Source organism: Carassius gibelio, chromosome A8 (assembly GCF_023724105.1).
Source record: "Carassius gibelio isolate Cgi1373 ecotype wild population from Czech Republic chromosome A8, carGib1.2-hapl.c, whole genome shotgun sequence".
Taxonomy (NCBI): domain Eukaryota; kingdom Metazoa; phylum Chordata; class Actinopteri; order Cypriniformes; family Cyprinidae; genus Carassius; species Carassius gibelio.
In genome coordinates, this window is record NC_068378.1 from 18,848,685 (window position 1) to 18,871,548 (window position 22,864).

The window sequence follows — 22,864 nt, forward strand, 5'->3', positions numbered from 1 at the left end:
GTCCATTACAATGTGATGATTATGATGAAAAGATTTCCTCTCTGGTTCGGTTCACTCTGATCAAGCTTTGTTGAATGGAGAATCTGATAAAGTTTGCATCTGGAAGTAGGCTAATTATTACTTAAAAACTTAAAACTTAACTTGTCTTGGCCAGTAAACATGTTCCAGAAAATTAGAGCCAAGCCTAAATAACTTCACCATTGAAACTTGTTTTTCCTTCTTTCCTTTCCCTCTTGTCTAATTTCTGTGGTACATGCATTTGATGTGATATTTGGATTGGATTTGCAATTGAATTGAGAGTATTAGCCCCTGGCACAAAAGGTGTCTGACAGAAAGGTGAATGACAGAAAAAAAAACTTGTTCTTTGGATGGATGGGAAGAGTGGTTGAGCAGGTGAATTCAGATTTAAAGTCCTCTCCTTCACAGGTGCAAAGGGATGTTACAACAAGAAGGATAAGAAACTCAGGCCTCATTTTCCATGCTAAACATTTATGCAAAAATCAGCATGTTGCTGAGAGTGAAAACAAATACAGATTTAAGCCTGCACATTTGCAAGTGTCTTGCAAATGTTTATGAGGGCTAACTGCAGCAGTTTCATCTACTGTAAATGTACCTATAGTTTCTTTTAGGAAATTTGTACATGTAGATGACAACATATTTTACTATAGTAACCAGTATTAGTAAGTAATACCTAATACTGCTTTAAAATATGGATATTGAATCTACTTGAACAGCTTGAGCCTACACAAGTCATGTTGTTTCTTTTATTTTTTAACATCAGATGACAGTAGAAAAAATAACATTTGTATGCTTGTTTTTAATCACATTATCTAATCTTGTTGTCAGTTTGATTTGATTTAATTTAATTAATTTGTATAGCCCTGGTTGGCACGTGTTTAACTATAATACTTACAAAACTATAGTTATATTTATTAACACACAATTGCCAATAGACAGTGTAATCCAACTTTTATAGAGCTGAATATGTATATATTGCCACATGGTGGAGTGAAGTGTGGAGGAAAAAAAACGTGAAAAAAAAAGGAGTACAAAAAAAATACCTCTAAAAAGGCGAAATAAGGTACTTAAACACAATACTTCAAATTTGCACGAAAGCAAATAAATAAATTAAGTAACAAGTAGGGTAACCTGAGAGCAAATGTGCCGTAAACCACGGTTAGATCATGGTAAAGTTCTCTAAGGGGGGTGCGGTATGAGGCCACCTTTTTCTTTTTAAAGAAGTTACATTTTTGTGAAGGCATTCAATATTGAAACTGTAAATATTTGTGAGGTGAATGAGTTGAATGGGCGTCAAATATTTGACAGGTGAGGTGCAGGTTAACTTGACCTCAGTTCGTTAAACTTGTGCTGCAGCTCGTGCGCGGCGCGTGGATGCCGTTCTTTAGTGGAAAACGGTGCGTTTCAGTTCTTTCCGCATAGCGAGCTGACAGCTTCAATGTACAATGGCACAGTGAGGAATGCTACTGTTCCTTTGTTTTCACCTGAAGTATCCAAGTAATGTCACAACGCGAGACCCGAGTAACAGGATCTGGGACATCTCACCCCTACTACCTGACACATGGAGCGCGCGACTGTGGGTGCGCTGTAAGCGATAGGCCATTTATTACGTCTTCTTCTTTTTTTTTTTTTTTAGTTCTAAGATTGTTTGGTAGGCCTACTTCATATAGTTAATATAAGATACGCATGTTAGTCTAATCATAAGCGTTTCGGTTATTGTAGTTTTTGTTTGCTTTCTCTGTAATTATGCGCTGCACTCCCCTGCCAAATCATTTAATCTCCAGAGAATTGACTTTTCCCGGGTGAATGATCCGTGCTCTGCGAGGTAATAATGATACGTACAAGACCGCGCGAGCTGCAGCACAGTGGTGAAATGTGGTTGTATGATGATAAATGACTATAGTATACAGTATGACATATTGGTTAAATGATGAAAACCTTGTGAGCTCAGAAAAGGTCACCTGTTGTTTAAAATGGCAACAATAACTGTGGTTTGTATAGTGTCACAGGAAATAATTTTGCTACACTTACGCAAGAGAAACCTGTCATTTTCAGTTTATTTTAGAATGGCACAGATTTTGAATTATCCCACTGAATCGAATCTTTTGATCTGTTCACTAAAATATTCATTTTTTCTATGATATGAACAAGTCATTGAATCATTAAAAACAGTTTCGACCCAGTTCAACAGTTCAACATAGGACCAGTTCACTCTCAATTTTTGCATTATAGAACTTGAGACTTATGGCAAAATTAAAAAAAAAAAAAAAAAAAAAAGTTCCCTCATCCTTTAAATGCCGCTTAATATGCCTCTTTCTACAAAATGTAATTTATGTCTCAGGTGTCCTCAGAATGTGTTACGTTTCAGCTCAAAATACCCAACAGATAATGCATTATATCATTTTGAAAATGACTATTTTGAGTGGAAGCAGAAACAGCTGTTTTCTTGTCTGTATCTTTAAATGCAAATGAGTTTCTGCTTCCCGCCCCCTCTTCCAGAATAGGGCTGTGGATTTACAGCTCATACCTCAAATACTCTGCCAAAAACTGTTTGGTTTTGATTATCATGCACTAAAATCATGCGTTTTAAAGCCATATCAGTTTGAACTTCTGATACATGGTTTTCTGAGCGCACACATCTGAAGCACGCGCACAGGAAGTGCCTGTCACACAGCATGTGAGTATTAAACTAAGTTCTATTTCATGTCTTATTGCACTTAAACTGTCAAATACACACAGGTTTATGTTAAAAACACACATAAGTTACAAGAACGCAGTCTGTTATGTCTGTGAAGGTAAACAGCTGGGAAATAAATGTTTATATTAGATCTGTATATTAAGTAACAACAGCACTGTAGGTGGAAACGTGAGGTTTATTATAATATGATCCCTTTCCTACATCATAGGCGAGCGAAATCTGAGCAGCTCGTTTTTCACATGCTTACCAAAACAAAGTTCGATGCACAGGGACCTGATTATAGCTAATCTGATTTTCTTGATATGTCCCCTTTAATAAAATTTGCATGCTACAAATCAATCTTCTAGAGCCTCCAGAAAGGCAGAGATCTACCTTTTGTTCCGTAGCTCCATTCTTTCCCAATGTAAAGACTTACAATGTAAGTGTTTAGTTCTTTAACACAGATGTAAGCCACAGAATTTTTGATGTGTCAGTACAGTGATTTATAAAACAGTCTCAGGCACAATGTTACACCTATCCATGTGCTCAACAGAGTTCGAATGCAACACAGTACAGGCCATTCAGTTTTTATTTATGGTCCTACCCTAGTACTGTGACTTCTACAAAACCCCTGTTTAGAGGCATCATATGAATTTATTTGAGTTTGAGTGTGTCTGATTCACCAACATGCATTTTTCCTCATTTCAGATGAGCAGATTCATATTCTTTGTGATCTCACCCATAATGCTTTACCTGCTACACCCATATGGGTTTTGGCTATTGGCTACTCTCTGTGGTTCCCACGCAGACACTTTCCCTCTTATATTAAGGACAGGTAACAAATTCATATTTTTCATACAATGACATGTATATGGTCTGTTTCAGTGTGATGGCATGAACTTGTCTTCCTCCTCTAAAACGCTGTGTCTTCAGTTCTAAAAATAGGAGCAAATAAAGGATCCATTTACAGTCTTTAGTTTAACAGCAGCCCTGTTTAACTTGCAGCATGATATTCTGATCTCACTGTGGGAGAGATGATTGATTTCCACAGCTTTCTCAGTGGGGTCCAACCAGCCTTATATTAATATTTTAAAATTTTAAATTGTAATAATATTTCACAATAATTACTTGCTTTTGATTAAATAAATGCAGTCTTGGTGAGCATTTTAATGGCTGTCAATGAAGAAGGATTCATTTTCTAGACTGTCCCCAGTCTAAAGTATGGTCTCTCTTCCTCTGTTTTGTTCTTTTTCAGGAGAATGTCCTCTCATATGGTCCTGATCATCACTGTTATAAGCACTCTGTCCTCTTTTGTCAAACCTACAGCCAATGCCTACGCTCTCAACTGCTTCGCCATCCATATCCTTTACTGTCTGTTTGTGGAATTAAGGAGGTAAAGGATGTATATTTGTCGCTTCAGGCTTTTTCAGATGTTGTTTTAGTCACTACTTATCCACTTTAAAGCTATTAATGCTACTATACAAGATCTGTTTGTATTTCATTTAGCTGTTTTTCTTGTTTTCACTCTCATTCAATACTGAACTATTTCTCATCAGTTGCACAGATGAGAGTGTGCTGTTTCTGGCCTGGGCGTCCATTGGCCAGTTGGTTCTGGCTATCTCCTGCTGGATTAGTGATCTTCTGGCAGAAACTGGACTTCTGTTATCTGCACGGTATCTGGTGAGTGAGCCATGACATCCCACTGTACTGTATGCTGAGCACCCTGAAGCCTACAAAATCATTTGTGATGAGCAAAGTTCTAAGACCTCTAAATTATCTGCATGATCATTACTTTGCTGAAAAACTGTTGTACTTAATGTCCTATATGCCCTCTGTTGGCTGATTGATAGTTTATACATTTTTAGCAATTAAAAGGCCTTTTAGTATAATTATATTTACCTACCTATCTACCTCTCTACTGTATCTATACACACACACACACACACATACATACATAGAGTATATAAAATCATGTTAAAATGTATCATATTATACCACAGGCCTTAACTCTCAGTCAGCATTGCATTGCATTATGTTTTGCCCCCACAATAAAAACGGCAGAGCTTATCATACAACTAAGCATTTAAATATCTTACTAAGACATATTATTGGGAGATTTGGAGTGTCAACTGATATTTAAATGCATTTAAGTAGGCTTAGTCTGTTATATATTTATAAAGATGTAATAATAATTTTTGGCCACGTAAATCTTAGCAATTGCACCAAATTGCATATTTTTGGACCTCGGAAGAAAACTGAGGTTTTTTTTCTCCTTTGCTTATGTTGAGCTCTATATTCTCTGTATCATACTAAATGAGTCATAAAAAACACATATGCAAACATGTTTAGATTTGTGTGTGTGTGTGTGTTTCGTTTAAAGGTTCATTAAAAAGTTTAATTGAACAACTTTATTCTGACTATTATTTTATATGGATTGTTATTTTTATATCAGATTTTACATGGTTAAACCACATTGTTCAGACTTTTGGACTGTCATGCTTATCCAGATACTGTTTTTCCTCTGTTCAGGCACATTCTGATTGTGGTGGACACCGCTTATGATAGCACTTTGATCGCTTACCTGGACGCCAGTCTGGAGATCCCTTATTCCCTACCTGACCTGCAGTACTGGCCACGGAATAAATGGTCCATCGGGCTTCCTTACATTGTCCTCAAAGACACCACAAATACACGGAAGAGATGCTAGCAGGCACGACAAGATGAACAGAAACAAGATGAACAAACCAAATTTATTTGATAAAAAATATTAAAGCTTAATTTAACCCTGATTTAGGGCAAGCCTTTATATTTCCGAAATGGTGAATATATTGATATGGACAGGAAGGAGCTGCTCCTAGATCAGTCTTCTGAGCCACTGTATGTTATGTGAACACTGAAGAGAAACTTGTTAGATGAACCAAATGTTGTGCTGAAATTGTTGCAGTTTCTGGAACTTTCTCCACATTTCTCACAGAACCTGAAACTGAAGTGTGTGTGTGTGTGTGTGTGTGTGAGTGAATGTTTCTATGCAAGTGACTGTTCAATCTCTCATCTTTACAAACAACATGCTGTTGTTATGTAAAAATTAATATTTGCACTGTTGTGGCAAGATTGAATGTATGTACAAAGCAAGAATTCTCCATTTTACTTGATTTACTTAATACGAATCGGAGGCTTTTTATGACAATTGAATGAAAATTGTCATAAGCAACTACTTGATTCAGGGGTGAACTTGAACATGTAAATGTAAAAATGTTAGATTAATGGTCTGTTCCAATGAAGAAAATCATGCTGCTTGTTTGATGTGAGATGTCACTTTCTGAAATGATTTTCTCACATCAAATGGTGCAAACCATTAATGGTGTTTTAACTTCTAAGCTTCACCACAGTGTAAGAAATTATGTTTATTGATAATGGTGTACTGTTAATGATGATTTGTGGTTATTTTTATATCAATTATGATTGCTGGGATATTTATTTGGTGTTATTTATTTAAGGGTTTGAAATGTTGACATTAAAAATTACATATATTTATATACACCATGAGATACACACCGAAATAAAACTATAAAAAGATGAAATGTTTATGTAGAAAACAAAGAAAACTTGTCCAACTCCAGGTTATTGATACAACTTCAAGTGTACATACAAGTGTAGTGGATGCTGTTGAGCTGCTTTCATTTGATATTTGACATTTGACAAGTGGTTAGACTTATGATTTAAACCAATAATAATAATAATTTTAGTTTTCGTGGTATATTAGTGTAAGCGATGTAGGATACACTACAAAAAAGCCTTTCTTGACAATAATTTGACCTATTGTTTTCTTTCTCAAGAAAGGTTTACAATAAGAAAGGTTTACTATAACTTGTTTTACTGTGTATATTTTGCTAAAAAGCCTCTAATAGGCTATTCAAAGACAGACTCCATTGTGACAACTTACCCCATATAGTGTGACAACATGCCCCGTTATTGGTTTAACGTGTGTTAAATCATCTCTGTTTTCCCTTAGTAATAACAGTGGGAATGTGAATAGGCTAACTTTATTTTAGCCTAGACATTATCAGTGCCTTTACAGAAATTAAGGCTCTATATACTGTAGTTAAAAAGTGTGACAACTAGCCCCAGTCTGCCATGCATTAAGTTAGTCCATTCTAATATCAATTAAAATCATTTACTATATATTAATTATTTATTGTAATCTAATCCCACTAATTAAACAGAAAACAGAGGCATGCCCTCAACCAACCAATCACAACACAGCTGTGAGCAACATGCTTTGTTTTCAAATACGAAATTGAATATGATTCATATAAAAAAAAATAACAATCCTAAGTAGCGCTACTAGACTGCAAAAACAAAAACATCCGATAGGTTCGTCTAATCTCTAATTATTACCTACCAGTACAGGCAGCCCGTGGGAAGTCCCGCCCACCGCATTACGCGATTGGCTGGCCGGCGCAAAGCGCATCATAGGCGGCATCTGATTGGTCAAAAGCGCTTTCTGTTTTGGGCGCATGCCAGCGGTCCGGAGAGGGGAGGGGAACCGTCTAGTTTCCGGTTTTGGGCTGGAATTGACACACAATGAGGAGTCGGGAGCAGCCGCTCAAAAGCCTTCTGTAAATTAACAGGACCTTCATCAGGCCGGCGAACTATGGAGAATCAGGTAGAGTATGAAACGCTTTTGCTGTTGCATGGAGTGAAGTCAACTTTTTTTAAGCGCGCGCTTAGAGAAATCCACCATTGCAACTGAATGTGGACACTTAGGGCTCGTGAAACCAGCGGATCGGACCCATATAAACCCCCTCCCTCCTCCCTCCTCTCAGCTATCTGACTCGAGCTGGCCACACATATTAAAGCTACATCGGTATTTGGCGACATCAGCTCAGCCTAAAGGGCTGGATGCGTGCGCCAGCTTTTGCTGTAGGCAAGTCGTGCGTGCACCAGCAGAAACACAAAGGAGAGTGTTTTTGTCCTGTGATTCTCTGGCCCGGGAGTCACTACAGTCTGCGGCTTTTATTAGAGGAAATGAGGAACATGCATTTTCATGCACTAGTGTTCCTGACAGAGCATGCAGACTGAAGGCTGAGGGCATTGCACAGGTCTGCTCTGAGGGTGGGGGGTTCCTGATGGGCTCCTGAAGCGGGAATCTGTCTTCTTCAAAGGCTAATTAATTGCCCTTTTATGCAATATGATTTATGAGCAGCAGTAGTGATCATATGCTGTAGATGAATAGCATTGCATTAACATGCTGGCTATTTTTACACATTCTGCCTTGTGTCTGTGGTCTGCAGTAGGATAATTGCATTTTCTGCTACTGAATAAAATGTTTCATTAGTAAACCTTTATTATTATAAAAAATATTATTTGTATTGTTATTATTACGGAATGTGTCCCATTGCAAAAATATCCCTAAATTAGGATTTTTTTTGTCCACTACTGTTATTTGCAATACTGTGAAAATTATTAAACAATATTATGGGACCATTTCCAAATTTAATCTACATGGTATCCACAGTTACAAAGTTTAAAATATTCATAAAATATGGAGTCTTTCTTCATAAAATTTATTTGGTGTTTAGCAGTTTTAATGCAACAGCAATAAAATTGCAGTGGTATTTTGACATGAAATATGGCTGCCAATGTGGATGTATTTTATCACGTTTACTGTTTTGTTTGTCTTAACATTTATAAAACGAACTAGCCCAATGTTTAAAAAAAGTTTTTACTGCTTAATTTTAATGAGCTGTTTATCTAACTATTACTTCCTTTACTGGTCCTGTTGTATTGTTTTGTCCTTTTAACTTGCTTGATCCGGCTTTAGACTAGTAATTTAGCAAGATAGTTATGCATGACAGCAAATCTAAAATAAATAAAAAATCTAAAATAAATATATATTTTTTATTATAAACCTTTTTATTTAATGTGATTTTAGAGAGGGAAGTTGTAAAATTCTGTTTTATCCTTCCACTTCTCAAGTAATGAAAGATTTTATTGCAGTTTAGTTGATGTGCTTGTTTCATTCATTCATGTTTTCCAAGCTGGATCTTTGACAACAGCATTGCAGCAGCTCTTCAGAGACTTGTTGTTTTGTCGTTTCCCTGTTGGCTTCCACGTGACCTGCTTGTATTTTTAACATGCTTGACTGATAATCTGATTCATAGAAGTGACCTGAGAGAAATCCAGTCTGCCACTTTTGAGTTTTCTAACAAAACGTGATGTGACCCGAGTGTGTCTTGTGAGACCAGGAGCCAGTAGAGTTTGCCTGTCCTTCGGTTTAATCTACTCCTTTTCAAAAAGGCCTTTTGATCTTTTTACCCCCCTTCACCGGGATTAACGTGGTCATGTGTTGAACCTCTTATTGTGCACGTCTCCTGTCTGTCCCATGTCGTCTTCATATTCGGGTGGTCATGTTCCTCTCAGACGGAGTGGAACAGCTTTATGTCTGTAGCGCTTGTAATAGTTAGTTACCTCAAGGCAAGCTGCTGTTGCTGTGACAAATTACAAATGGCAAATTCTGGAAAAAGAGTGGATTAAAGCTGTGCTGTTCTCGCTGTTGAGGGTAGCCAGATTTGTCTCACTGTCTGTCTATATGTGACTCGGCTGGGGCTTGTGGGTGAGTGAATGAAAGATGGACTCGGGGGTTATTCTGATGCCTGGCAGCGTCGGGGTCTGGCTGGCAGGTTTGGCATTAGAGAAGTGGAAGTGTCGGCCAACGCAGCGAATTAAAGTGTATTATGGTGACTGGACGGCCAGCCAATAAGATTTTCCTTCCACTCGTTCTTCTGCTTACAGTCTTTCAGAAAAGTAAAAAAAAAAAAAAGAACATCTCAGTCCTGTTCTTTATTCTGCTTCTTCAATCTCCACTAGTTCAGGGACTCGAGTCAACAGCAGCTGAGCATCTCTGGGCACCTGAACCCAGTCTGGCCCGTCTCCACCCTATGTGGGCACTGTTCAGTTTTCCTGGCTGCTTTTCAAGGAATTCCCTTGATGGCTTTTTCTGGCCATTTGGCAGAACCAGTCAATGATACAGATGATTAGCTTGAGCATGTGTATGAAAGGTATTCCTATTCAGATTTTGGTGACTAGAGGCCCTTTTTTAGTAACTCTTCTCTTAGGGCTGCACGATTGTCATGGACATTTAGTCCGTAAAGCTGGTTCTGTGATTAGCAGTAAATCTCCATCACCTGCTTTTATTTACTACACAGATCCGTAGTTCTCTGGAAAGCTATGCAAAATTGCATTCATAATCGCCGACAATATAATCGTAGGGTTATTTAATCGACTGTATCGTTTGCGGTAATGACAGCTGTTTGCGTATCTTCTCAGTGAACCACGGCTCTGTGTAGTAAATGCTGCTCCATCTGAAAGCATGTTAAAATACCACATTTAATGAGATGTTTTTTCATAATGTCAGTCGAGTGTTTGAAATAAATCCTTCTGTGAGATGATGTGGCTTCTTAAACAGAATAATTAAGGCACACAATATTTCATTGTATTCTAAGCAGTGATAAAGGCTGTGTCGATTAACATTTCATTATAGATATTAGGTGTGGCACCTTTTCTTAAAAAGTATTGTTTTTCCATAAACATAGCACATACCGAACTGTACTGAAACCGTGACTCTAAAACAGTGAAACAAACCGAACCGTGAAAAAGTTGAACCGTGCCATCCCTAATAGATATACTTTATTATGATCAAAATTATAATAAGAAGAACATATATTGCCTTAGGTGTGTGTGTATTAGTCACTTTGAATTAATGAAAGCAGTTAAATCTTCTGTTTATTCAGCTGCAACAATAGGGATTTCCTGGATTTCATCTTCGGGGCATATTTGGATTTTCAGCGCGAGAGCGCCCTCTGGCTTTTGAAAGGAGATTTACTGCTGATCACAGAATCATGCTTCACTGAAAGATACACACTGAAAATCGTTGCTTCTGCTTAATCGTGATTTGATTTTGAATAATTGTGCAGCTCTATCTTCCCTGCTACATCAATAACAGTTTTCAGCTATATGAATTCACTCAATTTTGATGATTGCTTGATGATTTACCAATGTGATCTAATCCTCAAGGTCATTTTATTTGTCTTTTGTTTTAGGAGTGCACAAAAAATCTAATTCCTAAAAAGCTACGTTACATTGAAATAATTAGCAATACATATTTTAAAGTAAAAACATACGGTATATAAAATGATTACAAATATTAATATAATTTTTTTTTTCTTTTCGTTTTTCTTTTTTTAACCGTTACCATAGTGTAATAAATAAATTTGGGGTCAGGTAGATAAAAAAAAAAAAAGACCAAAAAAAAAAAAAAATCTAATTATATTCTTAAATTCACAAAGGCAGTTTTTTTTCATGAAAATACAGTAATAACATTGACATAATATTAAAGAATAAAATATTATTAAAATTTAAAACTGGTTTCTATTTTATCATATGCATTTTGTTGTAATTTAATGTAGTTTGTTCCTGTCATGGCAAAGCTGAATTTTCAGCAGACATTACTCTAGTCTTCAATGTCACGTTTATTCAGCGATCTTTCAAATATAAAAATACCTCATGCTCAAAACACATTTTTATCACTTACTGCGATTAATAACTGTGACAGCGGCTTAATATTTTTAGGATTTCAGGATTCTTTGAGTAAAAAGTTCAAAGCATTTTTAAACAGAAATCTTTTGTAACATTTTATAACAAAGCCATAATTTTTCTGAAAATCTTTTATTATATATGTAATTTACATTTTTTTAAATCCTACTTTACACTGAATGATTGTAGTAGTCTCTGATCATGAATTACATGTGATGGAAAGTGTCCGCTGGTCTCCTCTCCTGAACTTCAGCTCCGCGTTTGATTAAGATGTGTTTCTCTGTTTGCAGTGCACGGTTCAGGTAAAGCTTGAGCTGGGTCACAGGGCCCAGCTGAGGAAGAAGGTGACGTCAGAGGGCTTCACCCATGACTGGATGGTGTTTGTGCGAGGCCCTGAGAACAGCGACATTCAGCACTTTGTAGATAAAGTCGTCTTCCGGCTGCACGAGAGCTTTCCTAAACCCAAGAGGGGTAAATTTCACACCTTCACAATTGAGAAATTGCACCACTGACAGTTCAGTCTTCAAAAAGCAGCATGTGTGAGATCCACACGGCATGTTGCATATCATAAAGAGCAGCTTGCTGCTTTCTTTTAATATTTATAGTTAGGGTTGGCTTACTATCAAAGTTTTTGGCTTTGGTAGCACACTAGCTTCTAGTACTTTGGCATCGATACCCAATCAAAACTTTAGGCTACAGATAAAAAGCCTCAAATGACTGGTGAAATGAAACTACTGTCAGCAGATTAAACATCAACCCATTTCACTTGTCTTGAATTAACAGTGCTAGTCTTAGATCGAAGTTCGCGTTTTATATTCACATTCTTTATGATGACATGGATGGAGGGATATTTTGAATATGTGCAATATATTTTATATTATTTTGTTGGCAATATACAATCCGTTCTTTCACACTGTGTTTCAGTGAATCAGTTCAAAACGCTGATTCCAAGATTTTTATTTGCAAAATCAATTTATAGTTTGTGAATATCAATTGGGTCATGCAGAAATGTCCAGTCAAGTAATTTTAATAAAAATTCATGAACCGTGTCTTCACCATAGTCAGATTCTCCAATTGGCAGCTGATCAGTGCAAACCTAACAGCATGTGCCTTTCAACCAATCAGTTAAGCCTACTGAGTAAACATAATTAATATTCATGAGCAAAGCCTTCATTTTCTTGTTTGTAAATGAAAGCTCTAATGAACATGTGAAACCACTCTTATTAATAACATTATGAAACATGAAATAATACTTAATGATCTATATATGAATACATACTGTTCAAAAGTTCAGGGGTGAGTAAGATTTTGTTGGAAAGAAAAGATTGCTTTTATTCAACATCGAATTGATCAAAAGTGATGTTAAATACATTTGTTATATTACAAAAGATTTCTATTTTAAATAAACACTCTTCTTTTTGAACTTTCTATTTATCAAAGAATCATTTGTTTCACAAAAATGTTAAGCAGCAACTTTTTGTTCAACACTGATAGTAATAAGAAATGTTTCTTGAATACCAAATCAGCATATTAAGATGATTTCTGAAGGATCACGGTCCGCTGAAAATTGACCATCGCAGAAATAAATTGCATTTTTAAATATATTAAAATAGAAAACATTCATCTAAAATATTTCACAATATTGCTGTTTACAGTTTTTTTTTTTCTTATCAAATGAATGCATCTTGGGTGAGAATAAGAGCCTTCTTTCAAAAACATGAAACATCTTACCAATCCCAAACTTTTGGATTAGTGTAAACAAGTATAAATGATTACATTCAAATATTTTTGCATTTTATTGTTGCATGCCAACATTTTTAGTGAAATAATTAATTTTTTATTTTATTTGCAGTGTGTAAGGAGCCACCATACAAGGTTGAGGAGTCGGGATACGCTGGTTTTCTGATGCCCATAGAGGTCTACTTCAAAAACAAGGTGAAGTCTCCAAGTCTGTTCCTGCAGCTCTTCTGTCTTCTGTTACTGTTCTCTCTTGTTCTGTAATAGTTTCAATTTTTCACATTTTCATTCTCCTTCACCCCCCCCCCCCCCCTTTTTTTTTTCCTCTGTGACTCATCTGAGTATCGGCTTCTCTTCCTCTGTCTTGTCATCCGTGAACCTCCCCCCATTGACATTAAACAGGCAATGAGAGTACAGTATGCAGAGGAGAATGATTTGCATTGTGATCAGATTAGTATAATGCGAAACCATTACGTTCCCTTCTTCAAACTCACCCACTGACTCACAGGCTTGTGATATGTATCTGTATCTGTCATTTCTTGTCTGAAAAACATCTCCAGCCTTCAGTGAGTCTTGTTTTCCCGAGTTGTTTTCAGTATATCACAGATTTCAGCATGCTGAGAGACAGAGATAAAAAGATATAGAGGTGGAGAATGTGCATCTGGGGGTTTGATTTGAAAGTCTGATCTTTGGGGGTGTTTTGCCCTTAAATCTTGAATGATCCTCTGGCTGTGCCGCCCATGAAAGTAGTCCTAGAATCACTGCAGATGCTGCTCTGTAATATGAGATGATTTAATGGAATCACTTAATAATGTTATTTTAATACAGGAGGAGCCAAAGAAGGTGTGCTTCAATTATGACCTCTTTCTTAACCTGGAGGGAAACCCACCTGTCAATCACCTGCGCTGTGAGAAACTAACCTTTAATAACCCCACTCGAGACTTCCGCCGCAAGCTGGTCAAGGCTGGAGGGGTGAGTGCTGCATTATGGGAAATTGAGTTGTTTGTTGCTTAGTTAATTCGGGAATATTGTACAGTTTTGGTGAATGTGCTCTTGTCTTTCATTCATTCTGTACATATCAGATCATGGTGGTCCCAGAGGGGGCAGAGGTGGTCCCGAAACCCAGCCCAGATTACCCCATGCTTCCAACCATCCCTCTCTCTGCTTTTTCTGACCCTAAGAAGAGCAAGACCTCACAAGGATCAAAGGTCTGAAAAATCATTTTAAAATTTGCCATATGACATGCTGAATGACTGTGCTGTTTCCTTTCCTTTTTATACATTGGGGCCCAAAATTCAGAGATCACATAGAAAATCTGTATTTTTTCATTTAAACCTGTGGGGTGGGGGGGGGGGGGCTGTTTTAGGATTTTATTTTTTTTATTTTTATCTGAGAAAACAGACAAAGTGGTGATTTAAAATGAAGAAGATATAATTCAGGGTCAGTATTTTTTGTTCTTTTTTGGAAATAAATGAATACTTCTGTTTAGCAAGGAAGAATTAATTTGATCAAAAGTGAGAGCAAAGACATTTATAATGTTTTAAAAAAATTAAAATATTGTTCCTTTGAACTTTCTATTCATCAATAAATCCTAATTTTTTTTTGCATTTTGACAAAATATTAAGCTAATTGTTTTTAACATTAATAATATGGAATTATGATTATGTGAAATTGAAGGCTATAGTAATGGCTGCTGAAAATTCAGCTTTGGCATCACAGGAATACATTTTAAAATCTTTTTTTTTTTTTTTTTACAATATTTCAGATTATTATTATTTATTTATTTTATTTCTCAAACAAATGAATGGAGCCTTGGTGAGCATAAAGGACTTCTTCAAGAACATGAAAAGATCCTACAAAAGGGGTAATTCAAATCTTGCCCTGGAGGGCCAGTGCACTGCAGAGTTTAGCTCCAACCCTGATCAAACACACCTGAGTCTGTTAATCAATGTCTTTGTGATCATTAGAAAATCACAAGTAGGTGGGTTTGATCAGGGTTGGAGTTAAACTCTGCAGTGCACTGGCCCTCCAGGGCAAGATTTGAATAGCTCTGTCCTACTAACCCCAAACTTCTTTCACTCAAATCATGTTATTCTGAAAAATCATTTGTAATAAAAAATTAATATCTGATAACAGATTAGATAAAAGAGAGATATTAAGGGATCACAGCTTCCTCGATTCTCCCTTTTGTTGCCTTCTAAGCAGCAGATTAGATCGTTTCAGTAAGAATTAAGAGTCCATTATATAGGACATGTGTCATCTCTCTATTAAATGACCTTTGCTTTATCGTATGTGAGCGCTGGTGCTTTGTCTGGGTCACTCTGCGGCATCTTTCATTAGTGCAGTAAAGAGGGTCAGTCGCTCGCTGCTGATTTACTGTGATCATACAGAGCTGGACATCTTCCAGCATCCCCATTATCCTTAACAGTCCTAATCTCAGCGCAGCCTCATTAATACAGCACATGACCTTTGTGTCAAGGTCACAGGCGAGTTATATGATCACAGTTAAGACATGCTTTAATGGTCTTTTGTGATTCTTTTATTATTAGAAGTGTCAAACTCTATGCTTAATCCTAATAGGGGATCTGTTGTGTGGTTGTATTTGACAATGTGAACCATTGTAAATGGTGACAGACGATAGCAATATGGTACTGAATGATTCTTATTTTAATATTGGGGTTATTTAAAATGACTATTTGGATAATTATTATTAGGCATTTCCATACGTCCATGTATGAAATAAATACAACAGTGTGTATCATGAACTAAAATATAGTTCTTTTGTATTATAATTTTTTTGTAAGTGTGCACTACCTTTGAAAAGTTTGAAATTGGTCAGATTTTTGTAAATATTTTTGAAAGAAATTTCTGAAGCTTACCAAGGCTGTGGTAAGCTTTATTTATTTACTCAACACTACAGAAAAACAGTAATACTGTCATATTACAATTTAAAATAACTTTACAACTTTACAAATTTTATAAAATTACAATTTATTATATGATTATTTTAAAATAGAAATTTATTTTTTAGTGTCACATGATCGTTCAAAAATCATTCTAATATGCTGATTTGGTGCTCAAAAACATTTCTTCTTATCAATGTAAAAAAAAAACTGCCTAATATTTTTCTGCTTGATACGTTTCAGGATTTGAATAGAAAGTTCAAAAGAGCAGAACTTTTTTTAAATTAATATATATATATTTTAAATAAACAATTGTAAATATATTTTCTGTCACATTTGATCACTTTGATGCATCCTTGGTAAATAAAACCACATTTTTTTTAACTGAATTTTATATATTTTTTTTCTTTTTTGAAATTATGATGCAGCTGAGTGATTAGGAATGCAGTACTTTATATGTAGTTTTGCAGCAGTTTTTTTTTTTTTTGGATAACTGACAAATTTAACTTGGTGGATAGAGATTATATTTTTAATTGTTAACACTGTGTCTTTTCTGTAGGAACCTAGTAAAGAAGGAAGCAAAGTGTCCAAATCCCATAAAATGGCCAAGGAGCATCGAGAGCGGCCACGAAAAGACTCTGAGAGCAAGGCCACATCCAAAGGAGAAGTTGAAAGGGACGGCAGCAGCAAAAGTAACCGCGACCCTTCCTCATCTTCATCGTCATCAACCAAGAAAACCGAGATCAAAGCAAAAGACGAGAATAAAGTCCTGCCCAAAGCTGCTTTCAAGGAGCCGAAACTCATGTCGAAGGAGTCCAAAATGGAAGGCATGTCTCCTAAAGGAGGGGGAGTGGGGTCAGCAGGCGGTGGTGGGGGAGGGGGAGCGGCCGATGGAAAAGCACCCAGCAAACGACCTTCCAATGCGGAGTCACCCAAACCTAGTGTCAAGAAGCCAAAGAAGGGGGGTTCAGAGGGGTCAAAAGTCTCCAGCAGTGGGGGGTTCACCGGCACCTCCCCCCGAACAGCGTCTTCCTCCACGGCCTCCTCGGGATATGTGGATAAGAAGGCCTCTAAAGAGAAGGGCCGCTGGGCCAAGGGCAAGTCAGAGGGCCAAGAGGTCAAGGAGTCCAAGAAACCTCCGGAATCCGATGACTCCAATTCAGATGATGAGGCCTCGTCTAAGTCTGAGGTTAGAATCAAGAGATAAAAGATTTGTTTACAAGGATTTTAAACCACTTTTTTCTTTCTTTCTTTTTTTTTTCTTTCTTTTTTTTTACAAGTTAGAGGTTGGAAAAAAAAAATGTAAACTTTTTTTTTTTTAATCACAGTGTGTATGGGTTGGTAAATATTTTAAAAGTGTTTGATATATTTATATTTATTTATTTTTTTCTCTTTTTTTATTTTTTATATAAAATTAGTTTATTAATTTTATTTTAAATAAGTTAGGGTTTTCAGCCTTTTTATAAAAGTGTTAAATTTAATTATTGATTTCTTTCACAGTATTTATTTATTTAAATTGATGTCAGGGCATGACAGTTACTTTTATTTTATTTTATTTTAAATATATTAATTAATAAATACATCTGCAAATTAAGACAAACTAATTCATAGAAAAATCTATGAATCAACTTGAACAATATTTTAAAAAAGGTTAACACCTCCAGACCTAAAGGTGACGTCTGTGTTAAACAAAATCTTTATTTTGTGTCCTATCCACTCCATCCCACAGCAGTCAGCACCTTCCAGCCCGTCTAATTCCAGCTCCAGCTCCGAGTCCAGCTCCGACTCAGACTTTGAGCCACAGCAGAAACAAGGCCAAGGTAGGACCTGCTCTTTTACTGCAGGGAGTGTCTGATAAGAAGCAGTCAGATTCATAAATAGATTTCCCTACTACACTTTAACTCAAGGTTAACAGTCTGCAGCTTTGATCGATTACCGTAGAGAGGGTTAAGGACGTGTCAGATCTAGGCACTTCCTTATAATGAGAATTTTTTTAAAAAGGTGATTTGTGTAATTTGTCATTGTCGATGTTACAAATCCTTGTTCCTTTCTCATTTATTTTGTAACATCCAGTACAACACAGAACATAGGCTTAACTAATAAAATGACTTTTGTTTGTCTAACCAATGGCGGGTGGGAGGAGTTGTAAGGAAATCCGTTTGAAAACCATCATTATTTTTCCAATTCAATGTGGTCGAGCTAGTGGCACAGAAATGACATACTTCACCTTTTAAAGGGCAAGCTTGAAAATTCAATCAAACCAGCATAAATGTTGCAGAAGCTCATTGTGGATTTTGGTCCGTAGGCCCACTTCGCTCTATGGTGGCGAACCTCCAGTCGGAGGAGTCCGATGATGACGATAGCAGCTCAGACGGAGAGACGCCAGTCAAGAACAACCTGCCCAGTCGAGACTCCAGGTCATTCTCCCTCTTTCCTGTCAATGTCTGTTTAAGCAGGTCTTTCAAATGCTTTAAGTCCCTGTAATCAATGTTAGCAGAGGCGGAGAACGGATTTGTTTGCTCAGAGTAAACACTCGACTTCATGCGCCTCTCTCTATTCTTCATCTCACTCAAGTGTTGCTGAGCTGCTTTGAAAGACTTATTTTCGTGAGGCTAGAAGTGTGAGATTTAATGGTAGAATGGGATTTTCTTTCAGTGTTTATTGTTTATTTGAACTATTCTTAAAAACGAAATGTATTCATTCAGACTTAATGAAAAATAGGCTGCAAGTTTTATGGCGCTAATCCAGAAAAGAAAAAATAATTGTTGTTCTTCTTTTGACCTGTGTGTGTGTGTGTGTGTGTGTGTGTGTGTGTATATGTATGTATATGTATGTATATATATGTATGTGTGTTTTTAATATAATGAACGATCTGGTGTAAAAACACTGTAAAAGTGGTCCATGTGACTCATGCATTATATTCCATGTCTTCTGAAACCGTTAAAGATTTGTTTAAAATGTAAATCTTTCATTGAAAATCACATAATTCGTCTAGCTTTAAATCTAAAAATCAGTCAAATCCGATTAGTGAATTAATCAATAATCATTATTTTGCATCAGATCTTTACAATGAATCTGTTGATCCAGTTCGCAAAACTGGTCTAGATGATTCGTTTAGAAATCTGACAGATGCAGTTCTCGAGTTAACAGCTCACTGGAAGATCCCCAGTAAATAACAACTGAAATTTAAGTCTGTTCCTCACACAAGTCTCTTGTATGCTTCAGAACAAGCTTTTTGTGTTTCTCAAAGCTTGAAAGCTCCACTCGCCCTTCATTGCATTGAAAACAGTGACTGGAACACAATTAAAAACTATTATTTCAGGAAAAGTAAATCATTTTCACAGAGTTGAACTGTTTGCTTTTCTCCCTTCACAGACTGAGCTTAGACAGCGAGAGTGACTGCAGTGACGGCCCGCAGCGTCCCAGTCGAGACCCACCACCTCAGCCACAGAAACACAGCACCACCAACAACAAGGTGAAGTGATACTCAGGACTGTGGCGGCCTCTTGTTAATCCCTGACAGTCATCCAGTTGGTGTGTTTAATCATTCAGTCATGCCGATCGCTCAGTTTGGAGCACACACTGTTTCGTTGACTGTCGGATGATGGACGATTCGCATTAGTTCTTGGATTATGCTGCGCCCAGTGTTGAAATGAGGTGTGCCGACACACAGCTTTTGATCCAATGACTGTGGAATGCTGCTTAACTGGGTGCTGCCAGTCAGGTCACTGGGATTCAGAGCAGCGCTCCAGGCACTGGTGCACTCTTACTGGAAAATAGATCAATGTCTTGATTACCCAATCTCTGTTTCAGTCCATCCATATGATTCTTTCTTGTTCCTTTCCTCTCTGTTTCCTTTTGTCTTTCTGTCATAAAGGTGTCAGGCAGAAAGAGTCCAGACCCTTGTTTACGACAAGAAAAGGTCCTGAAGAAGGGATACGACAAGGTAGGAAGGGTAAATCAAAATTTTTTTTCTCATTCCCATAAGTTACTTCTATTTGATCAAGTCGACCCAGCTTCTAAAAGATTCTAAAAGTAGTTTGTAAAACTGCTCTTTCCAACTAACTTAAGTAAATATGGGTGCCTTTTTAAAAACTGTTAGTGCTAATACGAGCTTGTATGTGTTTATATGGCCTTTCAGAGTTAAAACTGACCTTCTGATCATCTTTTCCTATTTTCAGGCGTACACTGAAGAGCTGGTAGACCTTCATCGCAGGCTGATGGCGTTAAGAGAGCGTAACGTTCTGCAGCAGGTGGGTGTTTGCGTGTGAATTAAAATAGCTTGCGTTTGTGTACAAGCTTTGAACCGATACCACTGAGCTGTATCCTGTCTCCAGATCGTGAACCTCATCGAGGAGACCGGCCACTTTAATGTCACCAACACAACTTTTGACTTTGACCTTTTCTCATTGGATGAGTCAACTGTCCGTAAACTACAGAGCTACCTGGAAGCCACCGCCACATGACAGGAAGTCCATCAAGACTGGGGGAGGGGAGGGGAGGAGGGCTGCCCTTTGTCACTTCTTTTGTCCTGAGAGAGGGCTGCAAAAGGTGAAAATGTGTTCACAGGAAATGAAGACAGTGGGGAAATCTTGAAAAGGAGTGAAACGTCCAGTATTTTGAGGAGGAAGTGCAGCTATGTTCCAACACTACAACACTTCTTCTCTCCTCCTCAGTATCCTGTTGGACAGAAACTTCTCTTCTTAATGGGGCCAGAATTGCTTGAAGCTCATATTCAAAATAACCGGAAAGAAAACAAAAATGTCTCCCTGTAGCCATACGCACTGATGCATCAAGGGTTGCAACCTTTTATATTTTATTTTTGTACCGATGTTTTTCAAGGTATTTTTGATTGTGGTCGGAAAAGGAAGCCCCGCACGCCGTGAATGTATCGCCTTTCTATCCTCTAGGGCTAGTCTTAGTGCCTTTTTTCACACCATCTCATTTGTGCTCTTAGGAATTACAGCAGTGTTATCTTTCACTCCGACTTTAGTCAATCCTTCTCTATATGTGGGATCCCTGGATATCGTCCCAGGGAGATTCCAAATTTGTATGCCAATATGCATCAATCCTCATTTATGTGTTCGCCAAACGGGCCTTAGAACTTAAATGTCGTGCATTGCTAGTGCAGCTTGTGAAAAGTATTTGAAACTCTGTGTTGATCTGTGTTTTTTGTCATCACTTATGGTTTATTCATGAGACTAAGCGGGAGAGACAAAAGGAAAGGACGAGACGAGCTGTTTTCCTCTCATGTGACCCCTGAAACAGCAGTCTGTAGATTCACTGTGCTTCTGACTCTGACTCTCTCAGAGCGACTATATCTCGACTTCACTGACTTCACCCCTGTGCTCATTGTTATGCTAATAGCTGTAAGAGGCTCCGGGGCCTGAGCTGCAGACCACATGCCCTTAACTTCACCCTGCGAGAGTCTGGGAGTGTTGTTTGCACGGGTTTTGAAATCTCCAACTGATTCGTCTGGATCTTGGTGAACAAAAAAACGTTTATATCGTCATACTGATTTAGCATATTTGTGTGTGTTTTCAGCAAGAGAATGATTTAGTTTTATGTGTGTGAACTTTAAACTCCCAGTACTTGGTGTGTGAACTTTAACCTTTGACCGGATACTAGTTCAGGTCACACTGTCATAAAGGGGTGGGGCAAGAGGCAAAAGGAGGTGGAGTTTCAGTGAACTTGAGTGGCAGCTCTGAAAAAATAAACACCCTGTTATTGTTTTTTTTTTTTTTTTTTTACTTTATTTGAGGGAGTTATTTTTTATTTATGTACCTCTGCACTTTTGGCTTTGTTGACTCAAGTACTTAATTGTCTAAATTGTATTTTTAATAGTTTTATACAATATTTACATGCAATATGATATTAATTTGTCGATTTCTGTGTCAAGAAATGCCAGTTTTTAAAGAATTTTAGTTATTTTCTTCTTTTGTTTTTCTCGCTCTCTCTGTATCAGTACATTATTTCTTCATAGACTGTAAACATGACCATCAGAACTTGAAAATGTTACTTCAGGCCAATTTATGAGTTCATATCAGGGTGTGTTTGTATAGCAGAGCTGAATTTCTACAACTTGGCGTCTAGCATCTTTTTTGTTGTAGCCTCATTATTATCCACTACAAGGGGAGGACTGCAGATTTGAGAAACGAACAAGTATTTGTTAATGTATTTGATTTAAACCATGCCGAAAAGCTTGTTTGCTTGTAATAGAGTGGTTTTGGCCACTTGTCACTCGGTTAAACCAGCTTGAAGTTTTTTTTTTTTTTTCAGCAAGAAAGTGGAGAACCTGTTTTGTACATGGGATGCAGAAAAATAACACTAATGGAGGGGCAAATATTTCAATCATATTACATAGAGACACATGTATAGTAGACAGCGGGAGCATTTTCTACAGGAGTCTGAGGAAACATTAATCAACGGTTAATACTGCATCATTTTCACATACTTCGCTTGCAGGTTCAGAGAGCTGTCTTTTGTCAGTCAGTGGTGTTTTTATTTGTGTTTGTGAGCGCGGAAGAACTTGCTGTATTTATCCGTGGGGTTTGGGGAGGTCTGGGTTTATTACATATGTTCTGGTAACGTGGTAGAAAACCTTCCGTGATCTGAACAGAAGAGTAAACTTTGGTATGACGTGTTAAACTTGGGACACAATGCCACCATGTGGTCATTTGATGCAAGTTGTAATAAGGGCAAAAGATGTTACTTTTTATGTTTTTATTGCAAAATCATATTATGAATAAAGTCATTTGAGTACTGTTCACAGCGGCTTTTATTACTAATTTCATTTTTAGGGGCCATCTTAGCTGCTTAACCATTTTTAGAAGTCTCAGGTTGAGCATTGTTTTACAGGTACATTTATTACGTTTTATTTGTTGAATGTTTAAAATTATTTATTTGATGAAAATACTTAACCGTGATATCGTGA

At 37.1% G+C, this 22,864-nt stretch overlaps 1 protein-coding gene and 1 pseudogene across 2 annotated transcripts; both read left to right on the forward strand.

Annotated features, from left to right (window-relative positions):
* The first annotated feature begins 68 nt into the window (after nt 1-68).
* On the forward strand, nt 69-6,249 carry LOC128018762 (alkaline ceramidase 1-like; annotated as a pseudogene).
* Nucleotides 6,250-7,214: 965 nt separating this feature from the next.
* LOC128018761 (protein ENL) lies at nt 7,215-22,697 on the forward strand. 2 transcript variants are annotated; one of them, XM_052604506.1, is made up of 12 exons: nt 7,215-7,361; nt 11,581-11,761; nt 13,143-13,225; nt 13,856-13,999; nt 14,110-14,235; nt 16,490-17,119; nt 17,660-17,750; nt 18,236-18,347; nt 19,306-19,405; nt 19,808-19,885; nt 20,112-20,183; nt 20,268-22,697. In XM_052604506.1, the coding sequence occupies exons 1-12, from the start codon at nt 7,350-7,352 to the stop codon at nt 20,394-20,396; spliced, it is 1,758 nt and encodes a 585-aa protein (XP_052460466.1). In that variant the 5' UTR covers nt 7,215-7,349; the 3' UTR covers nt 20,397-22,697. The 2 variants fall into 2 exon arrangements, with proteins under 2 accessions (XP_052460466.1, XP_052460467.1); XM_052604507.1 differs by having other exon boundaries at nt 17,663-17,750; nt 19,808-19,876.
* Nucleotides 22,698-22,864: the final 167 nt, after the last annotated feature.

What these genes read in the sequence shown, in the direction of transcription:
- LOC128018761 (XM_052604506.1), top strand. An exon ending in AGACCTCACAAGGATCAAAG is followed by an intron (nt 14,236 to 16,489) that starts GTCTGAAAAATC and finishes TCTTTTCTGTAG; the next exon opens with GAACCTAGTAAAGAAGGAAG. An exon ending in ACAGCAGAAACAAGGCCAAG is followed by an intron (nt 17,751 to 18,235) that starts GTAGGACCTGCT and finishes TTTGGTCCGTAG; the next exon opens with GCCCACTTCGCTCTATGGTG.